We start from the raw sequence: 16,947 nt of genomic DNA, 5'->3' as shown, positions 1-16,947 counted from the left end.
ACACTACAGGCACCATAACCACTTTAACTTAATGAAGCAATTTTGTTGTATAGATCTTGCCCCTACAGTCTCACATCTTAATTCTCTGCCATTTAGGATTTTTTTTTTTTTTCAATTATTCTTTATTGAGATTTTTTTTTTTTTTTTTTCAGTCATCTTAAACATAAACTTAAAGGGGTACAGAAAGAAAAAGAGGGGGAGGGGGAACAAATCTTCCAGGTTCATGAAAAAAACTTGATAAGTGTCATGGTTAATATAATGCGGTTTCCGCTACAGTGTACAGCGCTTGTTATTTACAACAGTTTACCATAAGCAAGGTCAAATGTCAGCGTTTCAACAGATGGCTGCTTTGCCACATTGTACATACAGTAGATATACATTAAAATAGCTTAGGCTGCGCAGAGCCTTCATGACATTAAGGTACCGATCTAGTTCTGTGGTATGATCTGTTGTGTGGCTTTGCTCACCTGTGTTGCTTTCCTATGTGTTCTGTGTGAATGCGGGTGTGGTTTCGTCTGTCTCGATCATGAACTCTTCCCATTGTTGTCTGGCCTCTAAGAGATGGTTTGGGGCAGTATATTGTATTCTAAGCAACGTTTCATACATTAGATTTATGGAAATCTGGGATAGGAGTTCCGTGATGTTAGGGCAAGTGGGCTGTTTCCATGCTCTTGCAATCAGTGTGTTTGCGGCAATGAGTACGTGGAACAGAAGTGTCTTTTGTGCTCTATTTAGCGTTTCAGGAAGCATAAAAAGCAGCCCAGTCTCTGGCTGCAGAGTAAGTCTCGTGTGTAAGGAACCGTTAATAATCTCTCCCACTTGCTCCCAATATTTCTCTATCCGCGGACATTTCCACCATATGTGGTACATGCTACCTTCGTCTTCCCCACATCTCCAACATAGTGTGGATGTGGTTGGATATATGTTCGCCAGTCTAGTCGGTACCAAGTACCATCTATATTGGATTTTCCTCATCAGCTCTATGTGGGAAGAACACCTTGATCTCCCTTTATGTGCTATAAAAGCCTGCCGCCATTGAGCATCTGTGAACTGTTTGCTTATGTCGTTGTGCCAGTGTTCTTTAAATTTGTCCAATGTGTCATTGTGCGGGCTGGTGTTTAGGGTTGTGTAGAGTTTAGATAGCAGTTTTGGCGGTATGGTACCCGGTCCACATAGTGTATATAGCATCTCAAGAGAGTGAGAGGGAGTCGTGTCTATATTATTCTCTAGTAGCGATTTCATTTGAAAATAGGAGAACAGAGTGTTACTAGGTAAGTTATATGTCTGTCTTAGGTCTGTATATGGTATTATTTTGTCGTCCGCCCAGATTTGAACAACCATTTTGTATCCACGGGCGAACATTCAGTGTGGGGTTCACAATGGTCAGACTCTGCATCGGCGTCTGTTTTGCCCATTTAAGATGTCCCATTTGTCGTTTCGTAGAGTCCCAGATATCCAGTGTCAGTGCTGTTGTCGGGAGTAGCGTTGGGGTTTTTGGTCTTAGGTTATGTGGTACCCAAAATATGTGGCGTAAACCAGTGTGGCACCCCTCAGCAGATTCTATCTCCTCCCATTGTGGTCTGCCCCCTGTTATTTGTGTTTTGAACGTCTGTATTACGGTCGACATAATAGCTGCTTTGTAGTACATGTGTACATTGGGGAGGCCCAGCCCCCCATTGGTCACTGGTTTGCATAGCAAGGTTGTAGCTACTCTGGCCTTTTTGTTCGCCCATACAAATCTAGTGATTAGCCGTTGTAGATTATTGAGGTAAGATTTTGGGAGAAATATCTGCAATGTGCGTAATAAATATTGATATTTGGGCAATAGCATCATTTTAATGGCCACCATTCTTCCTATCCAGGATAAGAATTTACCCTCCCATCTCTTCAGCGTGTCTCCTAGTTCTCGCATTAGTCTACCGTAGTTTAGCTCTAATAAGTGCGTAGGCTGTTTAGGGATTTTCAGACCCAGGAAGGTCAGATAATCATCTCTCCAGTCAAACTGGAAGCATTCCTTTAATTGTGTTAGTGTTGTGGCGGGTATTCCCAGGCCCATAGCCTGCGTTTTATTGAGGTTTAATTTGTAGTATGATTGTTGCCCATACGTGACAATTTCGGTGAGGAGGTTAGGTAACGAGATGAGTGGTTGTGTGAGTGTCAGGATCACATCATCCGCGAACAGCCCCGCTTTATATTCCTTGTGCCCTATCTTGATGCCATGTATGCTCGTGTTTGCCCTGATTTTACTGGCTAGAGGTTCTAGGGCCAGGATGTAGAGCAATGGTGATAGGGGGCATCCCTGGCGGGTGCCGTTCGTTAGACAGAAGGGTTTCGATAAGAAGCCCGAATTTAGGACCCGTGCCGATGGTGCACTATAGAGCGTGTCCACTACTGCTATGAATTCTTGTGGGATCCCAAATTTGAGCAAGGTTTCTTTAAGAAATCCCCAGTGCAGCCTGTCAAAGGCTTTCTCCGCATCTAAAGATACGAAGAGGCCCCCTCGTTTTTGGGTCTGGAGTTTGTGCAGTAGGTTCACCACCTTTCTGGTACTATCTGACCCCTGTCTCCCTTTCACAAATCCCACTTGATCGTCGTGTATGATGTGCGGGATGATCTGCCCCAGTCTCAGTGCGTATACTTTCGCTAGGATTTTCGCGTCTGTGTTGAGCAACGATATGGGCCTGAAATTTTGTGGGGTGGTAGAAGGTTTGTTGGGTTTTGGTAGCGTGACTATATGGGCTAGCAACATGTCTGTCGGGAGTGACCGCGCGGTTGTCGCGAAATTGAAAGTGGTGGCTAAGTATGGCGCTAGAGTCGAGCTGAATGTTTTGTAATATTGGTTCGTTAGTCCGTCCGGTCCGGGTGATTTGCCAGTGGGTAATGTTTTAATGACAGTCGCAACTTTGTGTCCGTCTATAGGTTTTATTAAGTCTGCCTTTTGTTGTGCTGTGAGAGTTGGCAGTGTAATCTGCTGTAGATAGTTTTGAATGCTCGAAATCGTAGGGGTAGCCGTGTTGCTATCTTCTTTTAGGTTGTATAAGCTATGATAATACGTGGAAAACTCATCACTTATGTCTTTGGGTTTAGTGATTTTCCTGCCTTTGTTATCTATAAGATAAGCTATTTTTTGGTTCGTTTGTTTCTGTTTAAGGTGCGACGCTAGTAGTTTACTTGCTTTATTTCCCTGCATGTAATGAGCTATTTTCAATTTTGTCATGTGTGCTCGTGTCTGTTCAAGGGCTTGTTGGTGTATCAGTCTGGATATGTTTACTATTTTCTGTTTGGTTTCTGCTGTGGGTTGTAATTGATTCAAAGAGTTGAGGTCATATAATTCCTTTTTCCATTGTTGGAGTTTGGTATGTGTGGTTTTTTTAATGTAGGCTGCCCTCCTGATCAGCAGCCCCCTAATCACAGATTTGTGTGCTTGCCATAGGGTCGTTGGTGTTACTTCCCCATTGTCGTTTGTACTAAAATATGTGTCCAAGTCTTTTTCGAGATCTTTGCTAAAGGTCTTATCTTGTATTAGGGTGTTATTCAGTTTCCATGGGCTGCGATGTTTAAAATCGTAAGTGTTTTTCAGTTCTAATACCACTGGAGCGTGGTCTGACCATGTAATCTGATGGATATCGCATGTGTGTATCTGGTCAAGGTGAGGGCCTGACAGGAAGAACCTGTCGATTCTTGAGTAAGAGTTATGGACAGAGGAAAAATGTGTGTAGGCTCTAGTCTCTGGGTGTGTAATTCTCCATGTGTCGTACAGGTGGTGGTCGTGGAGGAGCTTTTGTATGTTTTTGCATTGCCTTAGTAGTGGGCGGTGTCTATGACGGTGTTGCTGCAGTGTGGTGTCAAGTGTTGCATCCAATACGTGGTTAAAATCTCCGCATATCACTGTTATGCCCTGTTGCAATTTGGTTAATTTGGTTAGTACACTATGCAGAAAATTTCTTTGATTGGTGTTAGGGGCATATATGCTTACCAGTGTATACAGTATATCGTTTATTGTTCCCATAACTATGACATATCTGCCATTTTCGTCAGCTTCATGTTTATGTAGGTTAAAATTAACATGCTTGCCTATGAAAATAGACGTCCCTTTGGACTTGTGTGGGGAAGTTGAGTGGAATTGGTGTGGAAAGTTTGCTATCTGGAACTGTGGGTGGTCGTTTCGTCTATAATGCGTCTCTTGTAGACATAATATGTCTACGTCTAGGGATTTGAGGTCTCTGTTGAGTAGATGTCTTTTTGCGGGGTTGTTAAGCCCCCGTACATTGTAAGTACAGATCTTCACGGTGGCTCTTTATAACGCCTTTTTGTGTGATAATCTGTCCGTTCTATGACAATGGCAACCATCACTCCTTCCCAGCCTTTCAAGCAGAGTGTTGGTGCCTCCAAAATCTTAACCCCTAATCTCTCTCGTGTGATTGTGTTGTGAAGGTAGGGAACAGTGTATTGTTGAACCCAGGAAGACATATAAAGGAAAAACTTAACAACTATAACAAAAGTATATACATTGAACAACATTGCCAAAAGTGTGGCAGGGCACTGCATCTTCGTGCCTAGGGGTTGAAGCGAAGCTTCCCGTCCTGTACCGTCTCTAACCTTAAACCTCATATAGGGTATTGCGGTCTGTGTGGACCCAACAGTGGTGTATCATACAGAGTTGCATACTTTTATATTGTGGTGCCGAGTGGCTCTATGTGTTTGGATGTATAGGAGGGCCTGGGATGCCTTGTGTGTTCCAGGTGGGTTACATGAATCTGACAGCTTCCTAACATTTAGTCAGACGGTCATACAGTAATTGCGCCCAGCTAGTCCATAATGTTAAGATATGTGTTTTGAGATAGTAATGTCCCCCGTTTCACGGGTATATGTCCCTTTTTTTTTTTTTTTCTTGTTACGTTACCCAGTCTTGGCCTTCTCCTATCGTGCACCTTTTCCTTTTGATCGTGTTTGCAACTTGAGTATGCTGAGCCAGTAATCAGTTCTGACGCTTTCTTGCTTTCTTCCAGTCCGTGGATAGTCTTGTAGTGTTCTTTCCAGGCGAGGCGTCTGGTAGTTATATTCCATGTCTTTAGGAGGTCGCGGCCTTCCTCTGGTGTTCTCACGGTTGTTGTTTTCCCCTTTTTAGTGATGAGGAGTTTGGTTGGGTACCCCCAGCGGTATGGGAGATGGTTGTCTCGCAACGCTTGCGTGATGTCTTTGAACTCTCTCCGGCGTTTTAGTGTATAAGTGGAGATGTCTGCGTATATTGAAATATCTTTGTATGTCTCCGGCATTATTTTCTTCGTTCTGTTAGCATTTAAGGCTGCTTCTTTAGCGTGAAAATAATGCATGCGGAGCAGTATATCCCTTGGGGTTTCAGGTGGTAGGAAACTTGGTTTTGCTGTTCGGTGGATCCTATCTATCAGGAGCATCTCCTGTGGCCAGTCCGGCAGTAGGCATTTTAGGAGCCCTGTGATGTGAGCCATAAGGTCTGGTGTACTTACGGATTCAGATACACCTCTTATGCGCAGGTTGTTTCTGCGGGCTCTGTCCTCCATATCCGCCATTTTAACGTCTTGCTCTTCGAGTCGGGCTAGGAGGCCGTCTATGGTGTCCGCCATGGAGTTATGGGCCGTTTCATAATCCGCCATTTTGTCTTCTATTTGTGACGTTCTTGCACCCAGCTCGTGCAGGTCTTTGCGGATGTCTTTCATTGCATCATCCAGCTTTCTCAGGATTTTACCTGACATTTCTTCCAGGAGGGCTTTCAGTACTCCTTGTGTCAGGGCAGGAGTGTGATCCGCCGTCTGCTCCACATGGTCTGCAGGATCATCGTCGCCATCTTGGGCCTGCTCATGCGGCTGCTGAGCTCTGTGTTGCCCGGCTCTGGAGGTAAAGAAATTTGCTTTTTCGGACCTGTCAGTGGTCCTCCTCCCCTTTAGCTGTGACATCTCTGTACTGCGGATGATAATTGCGTTGTTTTTTTCGGGATTAATTGCTCATTTGAGGTCGGGTTGGAACGGAGCCGTTAATACATGCGACCGCTCTGTTCACCAGTCAGGACACGCCCCCCGCCATTTAGGATTTAAATCACTTTGTTTATGCACTTTCCTATAGTGTCCCTTTGAACGTGTTCTATATTTGAAATACATTTTCACATATTGCCTATTTTTATCCTTTGTACCAAGACAATGTGAGGGGCAAATTGAGAGTGGGTGCTGGAATGATGTCATATCTTAGCGTCATCTGAAAGGTCTGCATAGATAGTGCAGATGTAAGAGTTAGAATGGTAGTTGAGTGAGTGAAGCTGAAAGGTTAATTTAAAAAGGATGTTAACTTCTAGACACTGGGATTAGGACAGAGGCTGAAGTAAAAGGTGGACACAGAGCTTCAAAGACAAAATTGAGAGCGGTAAATAAAGCACCTAGGAAGTGTGGAAAATGGGAAAAAAGGTTGATAAATGGAAAGATAACATAAAAAAAATTGTAAATGTAGATTTTCAAGGTGGAAATACTCCAGTGGGGACAAAGAGGTAGATGAATCGGGTATGGTAAAATAGGTTGGAAAGAGAGTGTATAGAGAGGGATTGGATGAAAGCAGAAAAGTATGCCACCTACCAGTATGTTGTTCTAACAAAACGTGGCTCCTCTCCAACTATGAGTTCTACAGAACACTTACTAAGGATAGAAGTAATGGAATGTGAAGTCTGATTTCACTATTGGCATCAAAGAAATATAAGGAAAATATGTCTTTGCTATTTATAAAGGAATACGGTATACTTCCAGCATTTTCTATTGTGTTTTCTAGGCATGTCTCTTTTTAAAGTCGGCTAGTAGCAGACTGCCCAGGGGTATTAACTTGAATGTGTCACTCAAGGTCATCTTCGAGGTACAGTTATTTTTGCACTGATTTTCATGACTTTTCTTGTCTTTTTCCAATGCATGTTTTCATGTAGTCTTACCTTTCATTCCTATTCTATTCACTAAGAATGGAAATGTAAATAACTAGCTGTAAGAATGGCAGAAAACTCAGAGCCAATTTATGTACTAAAAATTACAAACTGCAATTGCAGCAAAATTCAGCTAACTAGGTGTTCTATGCGCTTCTTCAGCAGGAAAAAAAGTACAGAAACTGCAATGTCATAACTTAGTATGTGGTGTTTTGGTTTTCTGGGTTTAAAAAGACAGAATTTTGCTGGTAATAGATCATGTGCAACATACATTTAACCCTCTAAGTCCAACAGACTAAATTTAACCCTTCCAACAGTGTATAGCTGTACAATGTGCTGTGCTCTGGAACTGGATAGACACAATGAAATAAATAAATAAAACAAGCCACACTTTGCACATTAAATGATAATTTAAATCTAATTTAATCACATTGATCTAAATGGAGGAAAATCAAGATTGCTGGTGAATTAATATGGGTCTAAAAAATAAACTAATAAACAGTCTGGGTGGTACCAATTCCCCCTAGGGCTTAAGCCTTATAAATTGCATAAGAAGAAAAAGAATAATTGAACCCTCAATAGAGTAATCCCTTTCTTGGTATATGAACAAAACAGAGTAACCAATTGATTTCTCTTCACCAGTAAACAATATGTAAGAAGAAATGGTTACAATTCAGCAACAGATTAACTACTTGACTATCTGTTCAGTGGCTTATTTGGCTTTATTTGCCATTGCCAAGAGTGCACACGGAAATGTAGTTATGTCTGTATTGCTGATTAAAATGTAGTGATTCTACAAGTCAAGACAGTGGATGCTATAATGTATCTCTAAAATCCCGTTATAAAGCCAAAGAGAACCCTCAAAAATACAACCATCACTATGCTGTTTAGATTCAATTACTAAAACCAATTTAGAGATTAAAGGAGGAGTCGAGATTTTAACGAGTGAATGTGGGAATAGGGAGAGATCAACTAAGAACAAAAAAAGGTTGCGCCTAAAATATACAGTAAAACATATAAGAGTGTATATAATAAATAATATAAAATACAATTTAATATTAAATATTAAATGAAATATAAATGGATAATTGGCAATAGTCCAAAACACTTATCATAAGTCCATAATGGTAGATGCCGTGTATAAGAACAGGGATCCTGAGGCGTAAAATGGGGTGTGTCTTCACAAAGGTGTCCTTGAAATCCAGTGAAGTAATATGTGAAGAAAAAAACAAGAGGAACTCCAATGGCACAGTATATAGATGAATAAAATGGTAAATAAAATAAAAGTAGTCTTACTCACACTTTTCAGAGCTAGAACCTAGCTCTGATATAACGCACGTGAAGTGGAATAATCCCCACTCAAGGATATGCGGAGTAATATTGATTGGCGAGTATCTGGCTCAGATTCAACGTCCAAGTTGGTATTATTCGACCCAGGGAGATAAAATAAAGTATATAGTGCTCTCTGTATAGTAATTAAAAGGTATAAAAAGAGAATAAATATACTACTCACAGTATATAGAGCAGGCTTGTACTGCTCAATGTAGGCGCTTGGGTGGTATCATCCCCACCTAAGGATTCTTTAGGCTTCTCGTCAGGTAGATAGTATATGTATAGTCCGGTGAAAAAGAAATCAAAATGGCTATAAAATGTTTTATGCCAAAGTATTTTCTTTATTGTAAAGTAATAAAATTAATATCTATTAAGATCAACTAAACTAGTCAATTGGACTGTAGTATGTTAGACAGGGTAATTGGGTACAATACGGGGTAATTGGGTACAAAACTGGGTAAACCAGAAAAAATAGGTTAAGGTGCTGTCTATAAAGTCTAGACTGATAGGTAAGGAAGGTAAGGACCTCGGCAAACATCAAAGTAAGTATTTAGGTGACCCAAGGTAATGGTTAATACCAACCAAAGCTAATCATAATGACCTTTACTCCAGTTTCATATGTATAATATAATATATATAAGCCTTCTGACTTAGCCAATGTCAGAGTAAATATATGAATATACCAAATCAATAATAAATATCAACCAATACTAAATAAAAACCCTTACCAGATCTCATATAAAGGAACTATATAGCTCAAGTTGGTAAAAGGTTGGACATAAATATCTCCTTTGGCAATCAGCTAATGTAAAATGAATGAGAAGATGGCTTAAATGCCAAAAAGCTCCTCTCCTGGGTGTAAACTCTTGATAGCTTAGAGAGATTACCTCTTCACAGATCAACAGAAACTCGCAATAGTGCGGCCTCCTGCACCTTCGTGGGTGCCAAGGATCCTAACTCTAATTGTCCCTCCAGCACCTTCGTGGGTGCTAAAATAATAAAATCCCTAGATGCTAGACTAAAGAAAAGCCTCCTCTTACTGTCTTTTATAGTAACCCATTGTATAGCCCCCTATAACATGCTCACTTTAACCAATACTTCAACCTAGAAGGTGATATACGTAATGCCAGTGAATAAAAACAAAGTGTTCCCTACTCGCATTTTGGTGTGCTGAGAGCACCTTCGTCAGGGGAGCAACCTTCAGACTGAAGGTCTCTTGACCCATCCCACCTTCTTATTGCTTCCACCTATCCGGTCTTAAAGTCTGTCCTCCCATGGGGCATCATCCTGTGGGGTAGAGGGTAATAATACTGCTTTGCAATGGAGTCGCAAGTACTTTGGTCTGTAAAGGATGCCTATTCCCTGGACTAAACAAACACCCATAATGTCCATGGCTTCAGGCCAATTAACAAAATATTGTCCTATACTCAATATAGAACCAGGTTTAGTCTCCTGGCCGCTGAAGATTCCATTGTTGGTGTGCTTTCAGTTATTTGGGCATATTTGCCAATATGTAAACACTGGGCTCATTTCATTGTGTCTTATTTCCTCCCAGAGATTTTTTTCTGTACGGCAAAATAGTGATATGACCGCAATGGCTGAACTTGTATCCTGGCTCATAACCATGAATGCTAAGGTGGAAACCATTGGAAACTATCCTCTTCATGCCGCTCTAAAGCTGTGCATACATTCAGGTGATTAAAAACTTTTATTAGAAATATCGAGAATTGAAAAGAAGTATTTGCTGCAAAACCTTGTTTTAACGTTGTAGAAGGAAAGCAAGGGTTTAATTCTTATCTCCAAATAAAAGCTACACACCTCAATGCACAGTTAGTATGGCAACAAGCTCTCCAAAGGTAACATTTCTGGATTTCAAAGTTGTAGATTTCTAGATTTGAACAGTTGTAAAAAATGTTTTGTAGAATGAATACGCTCAGGTAAGTGGTAAAGCAGAATTAACAAACACACGGACACCCGTGAAAAAGTGTCAAAATATGTAAAAACACAGAAAACTTAACTGATAGGCACACGATTTCCCAAGGTTATCTCCCAGCTGATAACCATATAACAAGGTATGTATGATAGATAGGATATTTTGGGATTCTGTAAGTGTACCTATAATAGAGGACAAAACATAGTGCAAATATTGCTTTAAAATTAAAATGAAGCTTCCAATGATTAGAGTGCACTCACATATTCCAGGAAAATAAAGCGTGTTATAGGTGCCTCCCCTTGGTGGAAGAAAGGGGGGTATGTTCCTTTAAAAGCTCCCTCCTCGAGTGATAGCCAATGGGGTATCCGGGTCAGCTAGGAGATTCACAGACAGCAGACCAAACGAAATACTTAAATGGCAATTTATTCACTTGTAGAAAGGTATATGATAAAAATCATAAAAGCAAATTAAGATAACGATGCTGGTCCTACGCGTTTCGTCCTTGTGAAAAAGGACTTCCTCAGGGACCTCTTTCAATGATCAATAATCAGACAGGTACATAAAATCACAGCAGCATCCTAAACATACTAACAATGAAACATCTTATATAGGGCTAGTCCCTTAAAGTCATTGGTGGAATAGTGGGTGTCTTCAAATCCTGCAGTTCTGATTCGTCAAGGTGTTCTCCTTCAGGTGTGTTCGCTTTGCCGAGATGAAAAAAACCGGGTTCGTTTCCCTTGTCGGCTACTTCCGCATTCGTCATCTGTGACGCGTGCGTCACGTGATCCTCATGCGTTCCATGCTCGGACCGAAAAAAATGGCTGTGCGTTCCACAGCATAGAAAACAGCCTAAGGGAGAGTTTTTCTTATACCAGATATTTATATATACGTAACTGCAAAATAGAAGACTGTTAGAAACCATCTTTTCATCTAAAACATATAAAAAGGGTAATGATGTGTCCTCTATATAAATAAAAACGAATAATGAAAAAGTCAGTTTTAAGACATAATGATAAATGAATGAAAGACACAACTTCCTATCTAAGTTGGTCATTCATAATGAGTATTTATAACTTTGCAGAAATAATAAAAAATAATAAAAAATAATAATGATGATAATAATAGATAATGATTAAGAGATACTCATAACCATATTTTAACAAACCATTCAAGTGACATAAAAAACATATCCATTGCAAAATCGTTTTGTGTAAAGTGACATGAATATTTATTTATATATTCAATTACAAATCCATATTGTATTAAAGTGACATAGCTAATACCATATTTTATTAAGTAACATGACTGATTGAACATTTGATATTTGTTCAATCCTAAACGGTGAGAAAATTTTAGTTATAACCCTCTTTGACCAGTGTTTCTGTTTAATTTATTTTGGAACATAATTATTTTCTTTTTGATCAGTCCTTTTATTTGCAACTAGTGGGAACCGCCATGGGTACCAGGTTCGCCCCCAGTTATGCCAACATATACATGCGCAGATGGGAGGACCTCTGCGTACGTTGGGGGCATGGCTGGGTAGCGAACCTGGTCCTATGGCGGCGATATATAGATGACGTCATTATCATTTGGAGGGGGACGGATTCTGAATTCATGACTTTTGTTAACCACCTCAACCAGAATGAATATAATTTGAAACTTTCCCCAGTGTGGAATTGTAAAGAAATCAATTTCCTGGATTTGACTTTGTTCTGTGAGGGAAATGAGATAAAATCTAAATGCTTCTTCAAACCCACCGATGGTAACAGCTACGTCCATAGACGCAGCTGTCACCATCAGCCTTGGTTGAAGGGCATCACAAAGGGACAACTTACCCGAGTAAGAAGGAATTGCTCACATACTGGAGACTTTCAGATACAGGCTCAACATATTGCTGACAAGTTGGTTAAGAAGGGTTATAACCAAAAACAGATAAATAGAGAAATTCATATGATGTCGAAAAGGAATAGAAATGAACTCTTAGTGGACGGCCCCAGTAGAAAGAAAAAAGAGGAAGATTTCAAACAGGCTTTTTTTACTCAATATAATGTAGACCATCCAAAAATCAAAAGGAGTCTACATAAATATTGGCCAATTTTGTTGGAGGATCCCATCCTGGGGGAGCATTTATCTAAAAGGCCAAAAATCATTTATAGAAAGAAACAGAACCTTAAAAACCCATTGGCCCCTAGCTATGCTCTAAAAAATGGTTTTAAAAATAACATAAAAGGGTTAAAAGGTTTTAGGGGTTGCAATAGCTGTAAAGCCTGTTCACAAGTGAATACGGAGAAAGTTACAAAATTTAGTAGCTCTGTGACAGGGAAACAGTTTTCTATAAAATCAGAGATTGGCTGCCGCTCGACCTGTGTGGTGTATCTCCTTCAGTGCCCATGCGGTAGCCAATACATTGGCCGCACAAAAAGATGTTTGAAAATAAGATTTCTGGAACATATAAATAATATAAAGAAGAAACTGGACACACATTCAGTTCCCCTCCATTGCAATGGTTGTCCTTTATTTAGTTTAAAGGGATTACGTTGTATAGGGATTGAACAGATACAACCACATTGGAGAGGGGGCAATAGAGAGAAAAGGTTGGCCCAGAGAGAATCTTATTGTATCCATAGATTACGTTCCCTTACACCAAGGGGTTTAAACGTGGATATGGATATTGTCTGTTTTTTGAACTGAGAAGATGTTATGCCTTGGGAAAAACACACCATATATCACATTTTAAATATTAAATAAATACTCATTAACAGAAACACTGGTCAAAGAGGGTTATAACTAAAATTTTCTCACCGTTTAGGATTGAACAAATATCAAATGTTCAATCAGTCATGTTACTTAATAAAATATGGTATTAGCTATGTCACTTTAATACAATATGGATTTGTAATTGAATATATAAATAAATATTCATGTCACTTTACACAAAACGATTTTGCAATGGATATGCTTTTTATGTCACTTGAATGGTTTGTTAAAATATGGTTATGAGTATCTCTTAATCATTATCTATTATTATCATCATTATTATTTTTTATTATTTTTTATTATTTCTGCAAAGTTATAAATACTCATTATGAATGACCAACTTAGATAGGAAGTTGTGTCTTTCATTCATTTATCATTATGTCTTAAAACTGACTTTTTCATTATTCGTTTTTATTTATATAGAGGACACATCATTACCCTTTTTATATGTTTTAGATGAAAAGATGGTTTCTAACAGTCTTCTATTTTGCAGTTACGTATATATAAATATCTGGTATAAGAAAAACTCTCCCTTAGGCTGTTTTCTATGCTGTGGAACGCACAGCCATTTTTTTCGGTCCGAGCATGGAACGCATGAGGATCACGTGATGACACACGTGACGCACGCGTCACAGATGACGAATGCGGAAGTAGCCGACAAGGGAAACGAACCTGTTTTTTTTCATCTCGGCAAAGCAAACACACCTGAAGGAGAACACCTTGACGAATCAGAACTGCAGGATTTGAAGACACCCACTATTCCACCAATGACTTTAAGGGACTAGCCCTATATAAGATGTTTCATTGTTAGTATGTTTAGGATGCTGCTGTGATTTTATGTACCTGTCTGATTATTGATCATTGAAAGAGGTCCCTGAGGAAGTCCTTTTTCACAAGGACGAAACGCGTAGGACCAGCATCGTTATCTTAATTTGCTTTTATGATTTTTATCATATACCTTTCTACAAGTGAATAAATTGCCATTTAAGTATTTCGTTTGGTCTGCTGTCTGTGAATCTCCTAGCTGACCCGGATACCCCATTGGCTATCACTCGAGGAGGGAGCTTTTAAAGGAACATACCCCCCTTTCTTCCACCAAGGGGAGGCACCTATAACACGCTTTATTTTCCTGGAATATGTGAGTGCACTCTAATCATTGGAAGCTTCATTTTAATTTTAAAGCAATATTTGCACTATGTTTTGTCCTCTATTATAGGTACACTTACAGAATCCCAAAATATCCTATCATACAAGTGGTAAAGCGGGTATTGCTACTAGGACCCAATATTTAAGCAGGGCATACTGGAAGGTAAACAGGATAAGATGTTATATATAACCAGGGTGGTGGTTCATCCTACACAGTGTATATGAGTAAAGAAGGCATGACAAAATGAATGATGCCTGAAGCAAGTTGTGCCTGCAACGTACATGTATGACTTATCTTGTTTACTAAGCATGGGAGCCCAAACATTGCAGCCAACACAAACATATTACATATATCACATTTCTGTGAGGTCTATTACAGTGGAGCACTGTGATATACTACTATGCACATTACTGTGAATTTTATTATGGAAGAACTCTGTGATACAATCATATACACTGCACATTTCTGTGAATTTTAATGCGGAGGAGTTAAAGACTTATTCCTTAGATGGATACACAACAAAACTATCTCAATGTAAATGTGGAAAACACAGAGCTTGAAAATATTACAACTCACTGTATTGTGTGGCATGGGTGAGTATCAAGAAGCTCCAAAGCAATAATATTTTGTATTTAAATGTGGCACCTCTGTGTAAATGCAGCATAAGTGCAGTAAATAAATCCTGGCTCTGTTCATTTGTCTGACAACTTTAACCCCTTCCGGACCGCGGACGTACCAGGTACGTCCGACAAAGAACGGCCCTTAAGGACCTCGGATGTACCTCTTAGGTTATTACACGATGCCTCGATATCGAGGCATCGTTGAATACCCCCCTACACTGCCGCTGACACGAGTGATATAGTTAATACATTTAAAAAAAATGTATATATGTAGATGTATGTATGTATATATGAGATATATTATATCTATTTGTGTAAGGGGCAAATAGCCGTATATGGAGTAAGGATCCAGCATAAGCGTAGGATAATATAAAGGGAGCAAGTCGGTTGTGGTGTGCCGAGACCGACGATACGGTAGGCCTGTAAATAAAGAGGGCCCACCAAGGAGTAAGAAAGTAAAGTAAATGGAAAGAAAAGAGAGTGTTGAAATGAGGAGTGGGTGGGAGGGTCATTCTGATGCTGACCTCAAGTGATATGAGTCAGGTAAGGGGTGTCCCTTATATAGGGGAGTGAATTAATTTAAGCCCCTCCCACAAATACAGGCCAAACGGCCTTAATACTTGTGTAAGGGGCAAATAGCCGTATATGGAGTAAGGATCCAGCATAAGCGTAGGATAATATAAAGGGAGCAAGTCGGTTGTGGTGTGCCGAGACCGACGATACGGTAGGCCTGCAAATAAAGAGGGCAAAATGACTAATCAAAGATTTAATACAGTCAACAAATATATACAAATTAACCAGACATTTCCTTAAATGCATTACAGTATTTAATTCCTGGAAGAATTTTGAAGATAGGAATCTAGGACCGAAAGTGGACACCATTTGTTGTGGGTAGGATAGTATGTTCTCTACTGTTGGTCCGTGTTGACTCGTTTCGGAATGTGGTAGAGCCAATAGGTAATGATATATGTGTTTACGTACGTGGGATCGTTGAAGACAATGATCTGTCTGAGTGGTGGTGATGGTAGTGGATTCTCTGGCCCGAGAAAGGCATAAAAGGCAATGTGCATGGCTGGTAATGCCCAACTTGGTAGTATAATTGAATGGTTGTAGATCTAATAGGTCCGATAAGGATGAAAAGTTGAATGGCTACTGGTAATCTCTGAGAGTATCGTGGGGGAATGGATTCCTGAAAACCTCTGAGTATATTCTTGTCTGGTATGATAGCATGAAGTTATGGTAGTTTTGGCCATAGGTTATCATGTGTTGTTGAATGCCTGCAAAATATATAATTAATGGTGTGTGAGATAGTTTAAGGTGGCAAAAAGAAGCAAAACCTAGGAGAAATGTTATGACACAGGTTGAGCTATGTTGTGTTCCAATTAGATTCTTTAAGCCAGGTAAAACGTTGTGTTATGTGTTCTACAAGTATTGGATGAAAGTGCTAGATGGGATAGTGCATGCTATGCTGCATGAGTATGTCTAATCCATGATTTTGTCTCTGGAACAAAAGAGTGGCCGTGACTGTATGGGCGGCTGTAGGAAGCCTATGATGAACATGCCTGGAATATAAATGAGACAATTGTCGGCAGGGATGTATACCCCCGTCTGGTACATGAAAGTGAAATGTGATAAGTGGCCAACCAAGTGAGTTCCCCAGAAATATCATGACCTTATGGATGAGTAGTAGTGTTTGTTGATGAAATGACATGTGCCTAGTTGTCTGAGTAACAACGGATTGATGACCCTGACCATGATTTACCCCATGCCACAGCAGCTGCTACAATGGGGTAGATCTCCTAAAGGGGCTGAGGTGGTGGAAAAAATTCCAAACCTGGATGCCATGGCCAACAGCTCCAAAGCAATTGTTCCCGGTAGATCGCTGCCAAACCCGTGGTAGATGCCGCATCTGACCATCTGGTTGGAGAAGTGTCAGACAATCCTGGAAGGAACATGCTTTTACCATGCCAAGTGGTTAAGAAATTCCCCCCTATGTGCAGGTCTGCTGTTGCTGAGGTGTCTAGGAGCATCCACTGATCGTCATGTTGGAAGTGTGGAAAAAAGGGGAAAGTACTCTGGATGTGAAAGCGTGGTCTTGTGGTATGATTGGCATGGCAAAATTAAGGAACCTGGTAGGGATTGTAGTTCCTTGCAGTTGTAAGTACTAAGCAGGAGGTAGTGATTGATGTAGTTGAGAATGTTCCCTATTTGTCTTGTGGTAACTTGC

General features: G+C 40.0%; 1 protein-coding gene across 1 annotated transcript in view; it reads left to right on the top strand.

Moving 5' to 3' along the window:
* The window catches only part of TRANK1 (tetratricopeptide repeat and ankyrin repeat containing 1), a 151,287-nt gene that overhangs the window by 2,685 nt on the left and 131,655 nt on the right, over positions 1 to 16,947 (top strand). The window contains exons 2-3 of the mRNA XM_063452044.1: positions 6,790 to 6,870; positions 9,819 to 9,957. Coding sequence (XP_063308114.1) covers positions 6,790 to 6,870; positions 9,819 to 9,957 — 220 coding nt within the window. The remainder of the gene's footprint in view (positions 1 to 6,789; positions 6,871 to 9,818; positions 9,958 to 16,947) is intronic.

Source organism: Pelobates fuscus, chromosome 4 (genome assembly GCF_036172605.1).
Source record: "Pelobates fuscus isolate aPelFus1 chromosome 4, aPelFus1.pri, whole genome shotgun sequence".
Classification (NCBI taxonomy): domain Eukaryota; kingdom Metazoa; phylum Chordata; class Amphibia; order Anura; family Pelobatidae; genus Pelobates; species Pelobates fuscus.
Note: the sequence above shows the minus strand (reverse complement) of the source record. Positions and strands in the feature narration are given on the sequence as shown.